At 56.4% G+C, this 16,747-nt stretch overlaps 1 protein-coding gene across 18 annotated transcripts in view; it reads right to left on the bottom strand.

The window, feature by feature from the left end:
* The window catches only part of OBSCN (obscurin, cytoskeletal calmodulin and titin-interacting RhoGEF), a 147,188-nt gene that overhangs the window by 52,360 nt on the left and 78,081 nt on the right, over positions 1–16,747 (bottom strand). For 11 of the 18 annotated variants that reach the window (XR_016021423.1, XM_088798862.1, XM_088798854.1 and 8 more), the window contains 16 exons: positions 16,480–16,746; positions 14,353–14,625; positions 13,702–13,968; positions 12,478–12,744; positions 12,117–12,380; positions 11,556–11,819; positions 8,361–8,624; positions 7,760–8,023; positions 6,943–7,206; positions 5,983–6,246; positions 5,562–5,828; positions 5,190–5,462; positions 4,353–4,625; positions 3,877–4,073; positions 3,656–3,731; positions 928–1,200 (listed from right to left, as the gene is read on the bottom strand). Coding sequence is in view for 17 of the 18 variants with exons in the window: in XM_088798862.1 (XP_088654988.1) it covers positions 928–1,200; positions 3,656–3,731; positions 3,877–4,073; positions 4,353–4,625; positions 5,190–5,462; positions 5,562–5,828; positions 5,983–6,246; positions 6,943–7,206; positions 7,760–8,023; positions 8,361–8,624; positions 11,556–11,819; positions 12,117–12,380; positions 12,478–12,744; positions 13,702–13,968; positions 14,353–14,625; positions 16,480–16,746 (4,017 nt within the window). In the remaining variant the exon portion in view is untranslated. The remainder of the gene's footprint in view (positions 1–927; positions 1,201–3,655; positions 3,732–3,876; positions 4,074–4,352; positions 4,626–5,189; positions 5,463–5,561; positions 5,829–5,982; positions 6,247–6,942; positions 7,207–7,759; positions 8,024–8,360; positions 8,625–11,555; positions 11,820–12,116; positions 12,381–12,477; positions 12,745–13,701; positions 13,969–14,352; positions 14,626–16,479; position 16,747) is intronic. The other 7 variants (XM_088798863.1, XM_088798860.1, XM_088798864.1 and 4 more) reach the window with 5 other exon arrangements.

The raw sequence follows: 16,747 nt of genomic DNA on the forward strand, positions 1-16,747 counted from the left end.
CTATGGCCAGCATCAGCGGCTCAGCAGCAAGCAAGCACAGCGCTGTGGCAGGAAAGGAGCTCATGGTGGCGGCCAACGGCCCTCCATGAGGGGCAAGCCTCAACCCCACATGCCCCATTCATGGCAGTCCAGCTCCATCTGCTGGGCCCCTCCTGGCCCTTCTTGTTCTCTGAGCTCCCATCTCCCAGGGTCTGGAGCTCACATTGCCACAGCAGGGACACAACACCCTCTTCCTGAAAGCCTGGGAGCTCACTCAGGGTCCACACCCTCTGTTAGGCACACAGCACTTCCAGCCCAACTTGTCCCTTCTCCAGGGGCCTCTCTGCCCCTTTGGGGGTCCCCTTTCCCATCTCTACCTGGCAAAATCCTAGTCAACAAATGGTTCACCCCTCGCACCCGGGGGAATCTCCACATTTATTCTGCATCAGTGCAGAGGAGGCCTCTCGGCAGACATGCCAGGGGAGTCGCATCAAGTGGCCATCCCAGGAAACCCGACATTCCCACTGGGAGTGCACTAAGGGGTTCCTGGAAGCCCACTGCCCTCCCCAATGGCTAACTCTTTCCCAGAAGAGCACATACTGACCCAACCCACAGTGGTAGAGGCAGCCTCAAGCAGGGACAGGGCAGGCCAGGCCAGGACTGGAAGGCCGCCCTCTGGGTGTGCACCTGATGGATGTGCAAACGCAGAGTGGTGCCAGTGGCAGCAATACCCAAAGCCCCACAAGCAGGTGGGCATGGGGTCAGCCTCCAGCTTCATGCTCTGAGACTGGTCTTCCTTGTCATCCATGAAGCAGGACTACAGCTTGCCCTTACGCTCACCCACAGCACACGTGGAGTGATGCCAGTCCCTGAACCCCTGCCCCGGGAGGCGTGCAGAAGCAGCAGGGGCAGAAGCGCCAGGGTGGGCAGGGTCCCATTGGCTGGTACCTTTTACCAACAACTTGGCTGTGGAGACCAGGGGCCCTGCACGGTAGGTGATGGTGCCTGAGTCGGCAACCCCCAGGTCCGACAGCGTGAGGGAGTAGAAGGTCCCATCACGCACGCAGATAGCACTCTGGGGGCCGTCCTGCAGCAGGGTCCCATCCAGCCACCAGCGGGCCTCCGGCCCACCTGCACAGGACACCTCGCAGGAGAACGTGGCCACCTCCCCCGCAAAGACGTCCACATTCTGCAAGCCACGTACCAGGCATGGTGCTGCCTCTGCACAAGAGGGCAACAGGAGGGCAGGCTTGGGGTGCCCTGGGACCACGGGACCACATGGGGTCTACCATTTTGGGGCTCCCTGGGGTTGGGGTCCAAAGATTCACCTGGGCCACCTGTCCCACTTTGCTCACGGAATGACACACGTAGACCACCCACAGAAAGCCCGTGGAGAGCCAGCTCAGCCCCTCTGCCCCCACACCTCCCTCCGGAACATGCCTGGTTTCACCAAAGTACATGGATGGCATGTCTCCACAGCCTCTTCAGAAGGCAGAACAGATAAGCCCTATGCCCCATGGCTGCAATCTTTGTGGGGTGGGTTGTGAGGTAAGGAGGAGAGGCCATTGAGTTGCCACTATGAGAAGGCGGGGCCTGTCTCAGGTAGTGAGCCCTCTATCTCTGTGGGTATGGAAACAGGTGCTTCTCCTGTCCCCAGAAGGCCATTTGTCCTGATGTACCTATGGTCCCTCTGGTCTTAACACCTTGCGTACGGATTACGAGAATCTTCATTTTTTCTGAGCCATGCGTTAAGGACGGATAACGAGAATTCTCGTTTTTACTGTTGACTCTTTTTACTTTGCACATTTTATTGAATTATTTGTGTTTCGTTAATAACAAAGGAAGCTGCTTTCTGCAGTATCACACCAGGAGGGATTACTAACATCATAGGTGAGTAAATCCTAAAAAATTCCATAGAAAAATAATAAATGACATAGAAGCATTTACGCTTTAAAGAGAAGAGTGCATTTTAAAGTAGTTTCTTTTAAAAACCTGCCGGAACAGAGGGGTATGAGGGATTTAAACCCCGCCGTATGCAACGTGTTAAGATTCCAGAGCCCTAATGCCCATGGCAATTGCTCCCTGCCCCATTACCCAGCAGGCCCAAACCCAGGGGCTTCCCAAATTCAGCTGCTGCCTGCTTCGTGCTCCCATACCTGTCCCAGCCAGGTCCTCCTCAGAAGCCCCCAATGCCCTTCCTGTGTGTGTACCACTGACACTCCAGCCCCAGCCCCCCCCACTTGTCCCCACCCTCTTCCAAGAGTGCACATCTAATGGTCCCTGTCTGCTGCATCAGATCCATACTCCCATGTCCAGCACTGTTCCCAAACTCGCCCATACATCACCTACCAGGATACCCATTCACACATCCCCATGCCCATGGTCCTCCCCTGAGGATATGGCCGGGTGTCTGCACCCAGGCCAGCTGGTGTAGTCTGGGGACACCTGGCTAACAGAGGTCAAGGTACAGCCCTCAGCAAGGCCCACAAGGCCCAACCTAGTTCCATGTCCCCCTCACAGACACCCATCCTGATGAACATACAAGGCCCTTACTGGCCCAGCCCTGTTCAGGACACTGCTCTTCTTCCATCACTCAACTTGAGGCCTTTCCCAGCCCCATAGGCCACAGAGCTAGCTGTGTCTGACCATCCCCTGAAGACTCAGGATATGGCTTTGTCTCCAGTGTCCAACACCCCCATGGGGTAGGGGCTCCCCAAGGGCAGAGCTGCACCTGGCCCCTCTCGAGGTCTAGAACTTTGACAAGGTTAGGAGCTTAGAAGGTTTGTTCAATGGATGGATGGTGGATGGTGGATGGATGGGTGAACAGACAGATGGTTGGGTAGATGGATGATGGTAAATGAATAGATGGATGGATTGATGAATAGATGGTGGATGGATGGATGGATGGATCAATGATAGATGAATGGTGGATGAATGGTACATGGTGGATGGGTATCATTCATCCAGAATGATCGATGAATGGATGGCAGACTGATGGATGGATGAATGATGGTGGATGGATGGGTAGATAGTCGATGAATGAATGATGATGGATGGCAGATGAATGATAGTGGAGGGGTAAATGGATGGTGGATGGATGGATGAATAGGATGGATGGTAAACAGATGGTCAGAAGGATGCAACTAACATGAGAACCAACAGAACGGCAGCAGGGGAGGAGGACTCCGGAATATCCAGATCTTTAGACAAGGTATAACCCAAGTTGAAGGTCCTTGAAATCCACTATACCCAAAACTGTATATGTGTCACAGGTGTGCTATTGCATAGTCACCTGGGAACCTTCTGAGTGTGCATGTGTGTGTTAACATGACCTCTGTCATAGGAGTAGTCATATAAAGGGTAGAAGTGTGGAAAACTTTGCTTCCACCTCAGGGTCCAGACTGCCATGGCCAGGCTCCCTATCTCCCTCATGCAGATAGCACTAACCCCACACAGGGATTCCCCCCACACACACCAAAAATCTCTTGAGCTGATCTTCACCAGCCTACCTCAGTGCAATCTCCAGTCCATAGCTTTAGCAGTCAGGGGTTGGAAAATTAACACCCCAAGGAAAGCTCTGCTTGGGTTTCTGGCCATACCACGCCCCAACAGCTCCATGAGTAGGGATGTGGGGACATCCCAAGCAGGTCGCTGGGTGTGGGAGGGGGCTGCCCACCTGTGACCTTCAGCTGGGCCTCTGAGCTACATGAGCCCACTTGGAAACTGATGGTTCCGGAATCCTCGAGGGTCACCTGCGGGAGCAGAGATGGGGTCTCAGCCTGGCAGCCCATTCCAACTATTTCTGCTGGCAAGTCCCCAGCCCAAGGCAACTGGAGTTGGAACCTTCCCCTCCACACCCCGGGGGCCTGTGGATGGAGGCAGGTCCCAGGGTCCCACCTTGTGGAGGGTGAGAGAGTGCAATGTGCCGTGCTCCACTGTGATGTTGTTCATCTCGTTGGCCTGCAGGGGAACCCCTCCCAGGGCCCAGCGGGCCTCCTGGCTGCAGGCTCTGGACAGCCGGCACTGGAAATGGGCATCTTGGCCCTCGCTGAGCTGCACATCCCGCAGGGGCTCCAGGATGGTCACATCAGGGGCTGTATCAGGGAAGGCATAGCATCAGCCTTGGCATCCGGGATGCCTCCCAGTCCTGGGGTCCACCCCCTGCACCCCAACTCAATTCTTGCAGACAGACACACAGGCAGGACACCACTCAACCCTGATATATCAGGCCACCCAGAACTACCTGTGCACAGAGCTACCTCCCCACCGGTTCCCTACCCCAAAAGCAGGGACCCTTGCAGTCTCTCTCTCTCCCCCAACAGTGCCTGGACGTTCCAGCTGTGAGTATGGTGGCAGCTGCCCATGCCCACTACCTCTGACAGTGAGCTGGGCAGAGGACATGTGGAGGCCCACGTGGAAAGAGATGGTGCCTGCATCCTCTGGTGTCACGCCCTTCAGCCGCAGTGTGTGCGTGCGGCCACCCTGCACAGCCACCTCTGTCACCTCATTGTTCTGCAACGGCAGGCCCTGGAGGCGCCACTCCACATCCGTGGCACCAGTGTGTGACACCTCGCAGCTGAACTCCACCTCCCCATCAGCCTGTACTTCGTTGTCGAGAAGACCCCGCACTATGGTTACCTCGGGTTCTGGAGTGTGGGCGAAGGGGACCCATTATCAACCAGGTCTGAACGCCCGGGTCAAGCTCCCACACCCGTCCTCCAGGAAGCCTTCTGGATTCTCTCACTCTCCTCTCCTGCCACAGCCTCCATCTGCCTCACACAGCATTCATCACACAGTTATCTACAAACATGGACCCCTCCCGTGACGCTGAGCTCCTGAGGGCAGAGACTGGACTGAAGGTGCCTCTGTTTGGAGGAAGTAGATGAGGGGCTGCAGGGTGGTGAGCTGCCTCTGTCCATCCCCACCCTGTGGCTGGGACATTCAGGGAGGCAAGACCTTTGGACAGACAGGCAGGGGCTCAGAGAGGGCGGCCCAGGTCAGACTGACCCACCTAGCAGCTGGGGGCAGGAGGCAGGGCAGCATCCAGGGGCCACAGCCTGTTTTCCTACTGTTGACAGGGAAGTGGTGCAGACATGAGAAGGGAGAGCTTGTAACACCAGGGGTCTGAGAGCCACCCTGGAATAGCACCTGGCTAGAGGGCGTCCCCCAGGGTAGCTATAAGAGGAGTGGGTGCAGCAGGGAGGGCTCACCTCTGACCTTGACAGAGGCCAAGGTTTTCTGGCCACCCACCATGCAGGCATACTCGCCCGTGTCCTTGGCCTCAAGCCCATGGATCAGCAGCTCACACATGGCCCCCTGGTAACGCATCTCGTACTTGGGGCCTGCACGCAGTTCTGTACCCTCTTTGAGCCACTGCACAGGAGCTCCGTGCTCCACCTTGCTCAGCTGGCAGCACAGTCGGGCCACGCCGCCCACTTCCTGCTCTGTGCCCTGAAGCTCAGTCTGGAACATGGGCTCAGGGGCTGGGGGGTCAGGGGATGTTTAGAGGTGCTGTGCAAGGCCCCCCCTGCGGCACAGGGGCTGAGGGGCCTGGGGAGGGCAGGGACCATCAGGCAACTCACCACGGACTGAGAGGCTGGCAGTGCTCTGTGTGTGGCCCGTGTCGCAGGTGTAGTGGCCAGCATCCTCCTGCTCGGCGCCCAGCACCAGCAGTTCCACGACTGCACCCTCCTGTACCATCTGGTACTTAGCACAGGAGAAGAGCTGCAGCGAGCCCTTGCGCCACTCCACGCTGGCGCCTGCCCGGCTCAGCTCACAGCGCAGGTGGGCCGTCGCACCCTCATCTACCTCCTGGGCCTGCAGCTCCTTCAGGAACTGCACGGGTGCAGCTGCAGTGTGGAAGGGGCATGGGGGAAGTGACTCAGGCCAGGTCTGCCCACCCAGAATCAGGAGAGTCCCTCAGGTGGGTGAGGCTGCAGCCCAGAGGGTCCCCCCAAAGCAGACAGGGCCTGCATGCAGAGCAGAGCCAGCTTTGGGGCCCACCTGTGACAGCGAGGGTGGCGCTTGTGGCCTGGGAGCCACAGGTGCAGGTGTACTCGCCGGCATCTTCCCTGCGCAGGTCCCGCAGCACCAGTTCCATTGTGCAGCCCCGTTGACACAGCTCCCGGTGCTTGTCCGCCTGCAGCTCTAGGCCGGCCTTGCTCCAGACCACAGCACTGGGCTCCGACAGCTCACACCGAAGGATGGCCAGACCACCCTCCTCAGCCTGCAGGCTCTGCAGGGGTTCCCTGAATACCACCTGTGGGGCTGGGGGGTGGGTGGGCAGAGGGGGGACAGAATCAGTCCCCACACCCAGCCAGGAGATCGGCCACCCCCCGACTCAGCAGGAGACATTCCCCCACACCAAGGCAGGAGACAGCCCCCCACACCCAGGCAGCTCTGCTGAGGGCCAAGGTCAGTCATGACCTGCAGCTCCGCCCCAGCAGCCGGGCTGCCCACAGGCCCCAGGAGACTGGGATGGGAGTGCACATCATGGTTTGGGTCCACGTCAAGGAGGTGGAGGAACCGTGTGGGAGCTGCAAGAGGAGCTCTGGGTCAGAGCAGGCTAATCTCATGCCAGCCGTCACCCTGGATTCCCATGGGCAGGACTGTCCCACCAGGTCATCAGGGTCAGGGGGCCCCTTAGACCCCTAGGATCCCTCAGATCCTGACTAAAGGCTGTGGAGAAAGGGAAAAGTGGAGCGGATTGGGACAGGAAGACGGCTACAAGCTGTGATGCTTTTCCTAACACGAAGTCTGGCCACAGGCGGTCACTTGGGTTCAAACAGTACACAGACATCAGAACACTGGACAACATTTTGACAGGCAAGCACACAGAGGATGGAGAAAAATAGCCCAAGGCACAGAGTAGAAGAGTTCCCATGGGTACCTAGTGTGAGCACAAGAGACAAAGAGAGGAGGACAGGCACCCATTGAGTCCATATGGCCACACGTGGTCGTTACCCCTGACGTTCAGCGTCGCCGAGGTCCTCTCCTGCCCGCACACACACGAGTACTCTCCAGCATCGGCCACAGCCAGGCCCCGGATCTCCAGCTCACACACGGCCCCGTCCTGCCTCAGGCTGACTCTGTCCCCAGCTCTGAGGGTCTCGGGTCCTTTCTTCCACTCAACAGGGGCCGGCTTGCTCAGCTCGCAGTGCAGTGTGGCCATGGCCCCTTCTGTGACCTCCTCATTCCTCAGACCCTTTGTGAACTTAGCGGGCAGGACTGGGGGTCAGAAAGACACAGACAAAATCACACATCTGAGCACATGGATGAGACAGGATATGGACAGCACAGACAGGACATAAAACCCCTGCGGACACGAGCTACATGCTGGGTATGCCTAGTACACGCTGTGGACTGTGGCTTCCTTCAGCTCAGCCAGTGAACAGCGTGGTTGTCGCCACTTTCATGGACTCCTCAGGCCTCAGGCTTTGTATAAAACTGGTGGACAGGGTTGGGAGAGTCGTATAAACACATGGAATATCAGATTTTATGCAGAACATTGGGGCAGGACCTGCCAGAACAGAAGACGTGACACAGATTCTGACAGGACAATAGGGCAAAACCATTGGTGATACGAGGGGTGAAAAGTGGCTTAGATGCTGGTTTCTCATGATTTGTACAACAGCCCAGGAAGTGGAAGGAATTCTTGGAATTACAGGAAGAAGGTGACACTGAGAAGGGGAAGAGTACGTGGGATTACTGCAGACAGATGTCATGAAGTGAATAATTGGACACTAAAGCCCGGCTCAGCTTGGCCACATGTGGTCGTTACCCCTGACGTTCAGCGTGGCCGAGGTCATTTCCTGCCCGCACACACACGAGTACTCTCCAGCGTCGGCCACAGCCAGGCCCCGGATCTCCAGCTCACACACGGCCCCGTCCTGCCTCAGGTTGACTCTGTCTCCAGCTCTGAGGATCTCGGGCCCCTTCCTCCACTCCACGGGAGCCGGCTTGCTCAGCTCACAGTGCAGTGTGGCCGTGGCCCCTTCTGTGGCCTCTTCCTTCTTTAGATCCTTTGTGAACTTGGCGGGAAGGGCTAGGGGGTCAGAAAACCCAGAGAACATCAGACTGTTTGGAGAACTCTGTCTCAGACAAGCACATCCACAAGGACCACACAAATTGCAAAAGGTCACAGTGTGAATGAGAACGAATGCACAGATGGTGACACAGGCAAATAGAATGAGAAGAAAAGAGGAGACAAAGGACTGGACACGAACATCAGGACATCTGCTGGAGGGGAGATAGGAGCCGGGACATGCTCAGGGACCCCTGCTTGAGATACATAGTCACAGAGTGTACCGAGCAGAGGTGGTGACAAAATGACAACATGAAGACACCAAAGCACTGCTCCACATGCCACACGTGGTCTTTACCCCTGATGGTTAGCGTGGCCGAGGTCCTCTCCTGCCCGCACACACACGAGTATTCTCCAGCGTCGGCCACAGCCAGGCCCCGGATCTCCAGCTCACACACGGCCCCGTCCTGCCTCAGGCTGACTCTGTCCCCAGCTCTGAGGGTCTCAGGCCCCTTCCTCCACTCCACAGGGGCCGGCTTGCTCAGCTCGCAGTGCAGTGTGGCCGTGGCCCCTTCCATGGCCTCCTTGCTCTTTAGCTCTTCGGTGAATTGAGCTGGCAAGGCTGTAGAAGGTCAGATGGACAGAAGCCATCAACCCATCTTGAAAATTTGTGGGCACAACGTGAACATTCGGGATGGATGTAGAAGCAGGAAGCATGGGGACATGGGACTGGTGTGTGACAGTGGGGTCTTCATGTGTTCTGCCTGCCAAGGTGCAGGGCAGCCTGGGATTGGCTTCATCCAGGCCTCTTGTCTTCTTATAGGTCATCTTGTCCTAACCATGACTCTTCACACTGGTAAGTGCTGACCTCTCCTTTATCCAGAGCTCCAAGCCAGGCTCCTCCAGGTCATAACCCATGCAGGCAACAACACGATGGACATGTCTCCCGGGAGAAACCCCAGGAGGCACCTGCCAGTCATAACATCCACCGCTCCATCATCATCCCTCACATGTGCTCCCCATCCTATGTGGGATGTCCAATCAGCACTGTCCACACCTGGCACACATGGGCTCACTGAATGCCATTTCTGCCCACACCAGGCCCCACCCCCTCCATCTCATGCTATGGCCCCTTCCATAACTTCCTCATTCCTCAGACACTTGGCGGGCAGGGCTGGGGGGTTCAGAAGGACCCAGAGAACAGCAGACTGTCTGGAGAATTTGGCAGTGGGGGTTGGGCATGGACACATGACAATGAAACACACCCTGGAGCAAATGAGGAATAAAGGCATGGACACAATGGGGTGGAGTAGTGCCCAGCCAGTAAGGGGACGAAGGAGCTGGGATCCCCAATGAGGTCCTCTTCCCAGGACAGACACAGGGAAATGGCCAGTTTCAATGGATGTATGGACAGACATCTGGGCATCTTCTGTGGCCCGTCCTGCCTCAGACTATATCTGATGCCAGATTTGAGGGCCCAGGTCTCTTTCCTCAACCTACCTGCCAGGCTGCTCAGCTCACAACACCTTGGCCATGGCCCCCCTGTGACTCCCTATTTCTGAACAATCTGTGACCCTGATGAGTATGGCCAGGAAAAAGTGGCATGAAAAAGGCTGCCTGAATCTTTCCCATGAGTTTGCACTAGTGCCTACTCCTGTAGCTCTTGAGGCCAGAGCCTGGGACAAACCAGGACTGACCTGAGCAGACCAGAGCAAGGTACACCTCAGCCAGGAGGATTTAGGAGCCATTCTCCTCCTGGCTTGTCACCCTGGTACAGGTGTTCTTGGAATCCACACACTTCTGGAAGCAGTTCTCTTGGGCAGCCTATAGCTGGTCACCTGGGGTCCTGGGCTTCTTCGCTGTTGGATGAGTGACAGCCCTCTGAGTCCATACCTCTTTGGTCTCCCAGTGGGTCTGACCAGTGTAAGAGCCCAGGGACTCCATGCTGGGACTCTGTACTCTGTCCATGCAACTCAAGGAGTCAGGGTGGTGGCCTCTCCCCAAAGGTCTGAACGTTTGTGTATGTGACCGCCTGCCTGACCTCCAGAATCCTCTTCTTCACTGTCTACTTTGTCACATGAGTGGGTCTGTCCAGGGCCCAGGACTGAAGTCCCTGCACACCTACAGAGGGGTCTTCCTCTGCTACTTCTGAGACATCCCAGACACTGTGTGCCTTTATTGATGTTACTCCTGGGACCCTCTCAGGACACGGGGGTGGCATTTTGTCTCTGTCCATCTGTTTCCCCTTCAAGAAGTGACCAAGACCTTACAAGGGCCCCTGAGGACCCAGACTCCCTGCATGGGGACTTGACCTGTCGCAACACCACCACCCACACCTCACCATGGCCAGAGCCCGTCCTGATTCCCCACCTCTGAGGGTCTCAGGCCCTTTCTGCCACTCCATGAGAAAGCCTTGCTAAGTTCACAGTGCAGCATGGATATGGCACTTCCTGTGGCCTTCTCAGGCCTCAGGACTTTTGTGAATTTGGGGTCAGGGCTGGGGAGGGTCAGACGGACAGACCATTGGACGCTGCAACTCGCAGACAAGGAAGAAGCCAAAATACCAAGCTGACTATCCAGGTATCTTCTGGAGGTGGAGTCCTGGGAACACCAGGCAGGACACCCACCCCACAAAGGGGCTGCTCCAATGTGAGAAGACACCACGTGCCCACCCCGGGCAGTGGTGCCCACACAACTGGCTGTCATCTCCCCACCCTAAGCCATGGGCCAGCCCACCTGCTCCAGCTGAGTGAGCCCTACCCCACCCTCGACCTGGGCTGTCATCTGAAAATCACCCCAGACCACCCAGCCACACCCAGATGAGCACACTACTGCTGCAGCCGAGACCAAAAGACCTGCCACAGATGCAAGACACAAAACTCCAAACCAGCGTGGATGCCCACCAACCCGCCATAGACACAATACATGGACCCCCTCCCCAGCATGGACACCCACCATCCCTTCCTGGCTGGGGCTGTGCTCCTCAACCCATCCCTCCCTGCCCCTCAATCTTCTCTAGTCCTAACCTACTTCTCATCTCCGCACCCACCTCACCTCGACACCCACTCCACCTAAACGTCATCCTTCACACTTATCTCACCCTCCACACCCGCCTCACCTCTCATGGCACCCAGATACTGGACAGTGGACCCAAGACCACCTACATGGCTCTTTCATGGCCGGTCACATGCTTGGGTCTATCCCTTGAGCATACCTCCTGACATCCTTGCCTTGAGGGCCACACTTGGATCTACTACCTAATCTTTGCTGGCACTGCCCCCTCAAGAGGACTGTATTCCACCATTTGTGTTGTGTGGCTGGCTGCCCTCCTCCTCTACCCCAGATGTGACCCCCGTGAAGGAGGAGACCCAGATCTCCGCTCTGTATTTGAGAAGGCCTCGCATGAGCACGTGCTGACACTCGGGCTGCAAGAAGGCAGGAGACACACAGAGAGGCAGAAATACCTACACAGACGAGCATAGCGTAGCGAGGGGTCGTGCCCAAGCGCTCAGACACGGAGCCGCTGCTCCACGTGGCCACACGCAGTCTTTACCCTTGACAGTCAGCATGGCTGAGGTCCTCTCCTGCCCGCATACACACGAGTACTCTCCAGCATCAGCCACGACCAGGCCCCGGATCTCCAGCTCACACACAGCCCCGTCCTGCCTCAGGCTGACTCTGTCCCCAGCTCTGAGGGTCTCAGGCCCCTTCCTCCACTCCACGGGGGCCGGCTTGCTCAGTTCGCAGCTCAGTGTGGCCATGGCCCCTTCTGTGGCCTCCTTGCTTCTCAATCTTCCAATGAACTCAGCAGGTAGGGCTGTGGAGTGTCAAGCAGACAAGGGACCTCAGATTCTGTGAAGAACTTTGGAAGCAGGACCTGACAGGATAGAAGACATGACACAAACTCTGACAGGACAATAGGACAAAACCAGTGGTGGCACAAGCAGTGAGAGTTCCTGGGTTTCACACAATACCCTTGGAAGGCAAAAGGGATTCTCTGGAATTATGAGAAGAGGGTGACACTGAGACGGGGAGGAAACATGGAATTAGTGCAGATGGAAGTCAATAATTGGACACCAAAACACGGCTCAGCTTGGCCACACGTGGTCGTTACCTCTGACATTCAGCGTGGCCGAGGTCCTCTCCTGCCCGCACACACACGAGTACTCTCCAGCGTCGGCCACAGCCAGGCCCCGGATCTCCAGCTCACACACGGCCCCATCCTGTCTCAGGCTGACTCTGTCCCCAGCTCTGAGGATCTCGGGCCCCTTCCTCCACTCCACAGGGGCCGGCTTGCTCAGCTGGCAGCGCAGTGTGGCTGTGGCCCCTTCTGTGGCCTCCTTGCCTCTCATTCTTCCTATGAACTCGGCAGGCAGGGCTGTGGAAGGTCAAAGACAGAGAACATCATCCTTATTGTCCCACATGGGAGGTAAAGGGCCGCGTGTGTCACGTGGGCAGGGCAAGGGCACTCTTACCCTTCACGGTGAGTGTGGCTGAGGTTGTCTGATCACCAAAGCAGCAGGCATACTTCCCGCTGTCTTGGGGCCGCAGGTCCCGGACCACCAGCTCCAGCATGGCACCCTCCTGCCGTACACTGTACTTGCCTCCTGGCTGTAAAACCTCATCTCCACGGCGCCACTCCACAGGTGTGGCCACAGACGACAGTACACAGCGCAATGTGGCGGCACCGCCCTCCAGCACCTCCATGTTCTTCAGCCCCTCCCGGAACTGCACCGGCCGTGCTGTGGAAGGCATGCGCTCAACTTGTCCTTGCCCCTGTATCCCCCTGGGGACCCTCTACAGTTGAGGAGAGCAAGGGGCACCAGTGCACAGTGCAGGCAGGCCCGCCTCACTCTTTCTCTGTCAGAAGCTAGTGACAGTGACCCTGAGAACTCTGCCCCTACAGGAGGGGAAGCCTAACAAAAGAACAAAGAAGGGTGCAGTGTCATAGGCTGCATTGTGTCCCCCTCAAATTCACGCATGGAGCCCCAACCCCAAGGCCTCAGATGGGGCTGTACTTGGAGATGGAACCTTTAAAGAGGTTATTAAGGTGAAATGAGGTCACTAGGATGGGCCCTAATACCATAGGACCGATGTTTCTATAAGAGGAGATTAGAACACAGACACATACAGAGGGATAACCATGTGAAGACACAGGGAAGAGACGGCTATCCTTACACCAACAGGAGAGACAGAGACCACAGGAGAACCAGTCCTGTCTGCACCTGAATCTCAGACTTCCAGCCTCCAGGACTGTGAGAAATAAGTGTCTGTTGTTTGAACTGCCCCTATATGGTATTTGTTACACAGCCTGAGCTGACTGAAACAGATGGGAATGAGCCAAGCTAGGAAGGAAATAGAGTGATGTCAGAATACAAGACAAAGTCAGGAATAAAGCAGGAAAGAGACTGCTGTTCAGTAGATCATCAGAGGGTAAGGGGAGCTCTATCAGCCCGGAGAGACCCAAAGATGGGGAAGGAGCAGTGAGAGGGATGAGTTGTGGAGAGACAGAGATGGACAGGGGGATGAAGACTACACACACACACACACACACACACACACACACACACAGAAAGAGGGAGGAGACAGAGAGAGAGGGAGCCAGACAGGGTCTGGGGTCTCCCTTGCCCTGAGTAAGATGAGATGTATGGGCACCCTGAGCATGGCTGGAGGCTGCCTGGCCCGGCCTGGGGGCTCACCGTGGACCCTGATGATGGAGCTGCTCCAGACACCCCCAGCCTCACACTTGTAGCGCCCAGCATCCTGCAGGGTGATGTCAGTGAGGATCAGCTGGGCCCGGCGGCCCTCGCGGCTCAACTGGCACCGGGCTGATGGTCGCAGGGCTTTCCCGTCCTTGGTCCAGTGTACAGGGCTGTCTGGGGCAACGGTCTCACAGACAAGGGCCAGATCCTCCCCTTCTATGACTGTGGCATCCGTGAGCTCCCTGGAGAAGATGCTTGGCTTCTCTGGGGACAGAGAGGGAAGTACAGGGCACTTGGGGGCTCCTGCAGGAGAAGCTCCAGGTGTCGCTGTAGCCCAAGTGACACCCAGGCCAAGTACCCATCAGCCCACCTCAGGCTGGAGACACACAGGGTTGCTAGGGGTCAGGCCAGGCTCTGTGTGGCTCTCCACAACACAGGGGTGTGGCCAGGCCCATGCCACATTGGCTGTGGGATCACCTCTGCACACCAAGTGCAACAACTCGTCATGAAACAGCCACACCCAGCCTCCCAAGCCCACCCTGGGATCCGAGGTCCATCACACGGCTCCTTCTCCATGAGCCCCAAGACCATGCTATACCCTCAGCCACACAGACTAGCCCCTGCTACAGCACTGGGCACACTGCCCACCTGTGACCCGCAGGGCAGCCGAGGACCGCTGGTCACCCACTTCGAAGTGTACAGTGCCCGAGTCCTTGAGTGCAAGCTGCCGTAGGGTGAGCACGTGGTAGCCACCAGGCTGGGTTTGGATCTCGTTGAGCTCATTGGCATACAGGGGAGTCTTGTCCAGGAACCAGCGGACAGGCCCGTAGTCAGCAGGGGAGACGCGGCAGCTGAAGGTGGCTGAGGAGCCCTCCTGCACCTCAGCGTCCCCCAGGTCCTCTGTGATGAGCACTCTCTGACCTGGGGGCAGGGCAGGCATGTCAAGACCCCGCCAAGGGAAACGGGGCATTCCCCCTGACCTGGGTTGGGTTCATGGCTGGAGTGAGCTGGTGACCATGATAGGTTCAGGATGACAAAATTCAGGAAACGGTAAGGAGGTCAGAGCTGAACTGACCAAAAGTATTTGTTTTAGGCCCATGGATGAGCCCCAGCCCCACTAGGTCCTTCCACAGAACACACAGTGACCCACAATGGACCCTCTATGAGCTGTGCTCACCAAACGTCCATGCCGGGGCATTTGTCCCCAGAATCACGTAATGCGATAAAAGTGAATTGCCATCTTAAAATGCTTAACCATTGAACTGGGAGGACTATGGGTGGAGCTGGGCCCCTTGTTAACTCTCTAGTCCTGAGTTCCTGTGAAACTTTGTGGTAACTTCTGGGGGAGGAATGCTACTAAAGAGAATAGCCATCTTGGAAAGGGGGCTGTTCTTCTTCACTTGGGCAGACGGTTGGCGCCCCGGGTTGGAGGTGTGCGTTCCCGCACTGCGGTGGTGGTTTTTGTTTCTTTTTCTTTTCAGAATAAACTGCTCTTTTGGTGGATTTTCTGGAGAGTTATTTTTGCCAGTTGACAAATGCAACCCAATCTTGTATTAACAGAAGAAATCAGAGTGTGAAAATAGATGTGTGGCTATGTTAAAATTTAAATCTAACGCTTTTGGGGATTTGATAACATGAATTGCTAGGGAAAACTTTTTTTTTACTGCCAACTTAGGTCTGGGAACACCTAGAAAAATATCATAAACACGGAGATGGGTGTGCATCAGATTCCTCCACATTCACGGGAGTCTTAAAGCTGCCAGCAGACACCAAGCACTGGACACCAGGTACCAGGCACTGGACACTGGGTGCCAGGTACTGAGCACTGGGTCCCAGGCACTGGATGCTGGACACCGGGCACTGGACACCAGGTGCCGGGCACTGAGCACTGGGCACCAGGCACTGGATGCTGGACATTGGGCACTGGACACTAGCTACCAGACACTGGGCAGTGGATGCCAGACACTGGACACCAGGTAGTGGACACCGGGCACCAGAAAGTATATAGCGCACATCCGGAGGCAGACGGGGAATTCTCATTTGAGGACCAACACACAGGGAAAAGGCATTGGCCATACCATGTGACCGTTTTAAGTTTTGTAAAGAGCGTGTTTTGTTTCTGTGTGGTGCTGCATTAACTGACTTTTTGGTTAAGTGTGAGTACCCTCTTTATTAGCAAATGGAACGTCTACTACACTAAACACTTTTACAGTGAGCTCACTGGACTCACTGGAAAGGAGAGAAAAAAAACAAGCAAAGCTTTCTTGTTATTCTTTTTCCTTTGGACAGACCTCCAGCTGACTCCACCTTGGACACTGGCCCTGGGGTCAGGAGGGCTGGGCTCAATCCTGCCAGGATGCCACCATGCCCGACAATGCCAGGTAAAGTGCTAATTTCCTTATCTGTGAGATGGAGACGATGATGACCCTCATCCCGCCTGCCAGATACAAACTACTACTCAAACATGGAGACCTCCAGGAGCAGAAGAGGTACATCCATGTGCAAATACACATGGAGATCATGCGTGGGGCCCAGGCACATGCCAGCACATAGAAGGAGTTCCAGAAACACAAATGCAGTAATAAATGAGGGCTGCTGACTCATTCGCACAAGATCCAGCTGGAGGGCCTCAGAGATGAGACCACCCACGGCAACCCCCTCCCAGAGATAGGCAGACCGAGGCTGGGCTTGTCCAGAGTCTCCAAGTCTGCTTTAAACAAGGCTTACATTGGCCACACCACAGGCTGTGAAATCCATGCAATGTGCTGGCCTCACCTTGCACCAGGAGCCGTGCCTGGGACTGCGCTTGGCCGATGTCACAGGTGTAGGTGTCACTGTCCACCTTCTCCAGGGCACTGATGGTGAGCTTCAATGTCACGCCCTCCTGGCTGGGCATGTGCTTCCCTGAGGCGCGCAGCTCTAAGAGGCCTTTGCGCCAGATCACCACAGCCGCGGGGTGCTCCGTTTTGCAGGTAAACATGGCCGTGCCCTTCTCCTCCACCTGTAGATCAGCTAGCTCCTCAGTGAACCAGTTTGCCTTTTC

Source organism: Rhinolophus sinicus, chromosome 5 (assembly GCF_057876585.1).
Source record: "Rhinolophus sinicus isolate RSI-liver-muscle chromosome 5, RSI-T2T, whole genome shotgun sequence".
Classification (NCBI taxonomy): domain Eukaryota; kingdom Metazoa; phylum Chordata; class Mammalia; order Chiroptera; family Rhinolophidae; genus Rhinolophus; species Rhinolophus sinicus.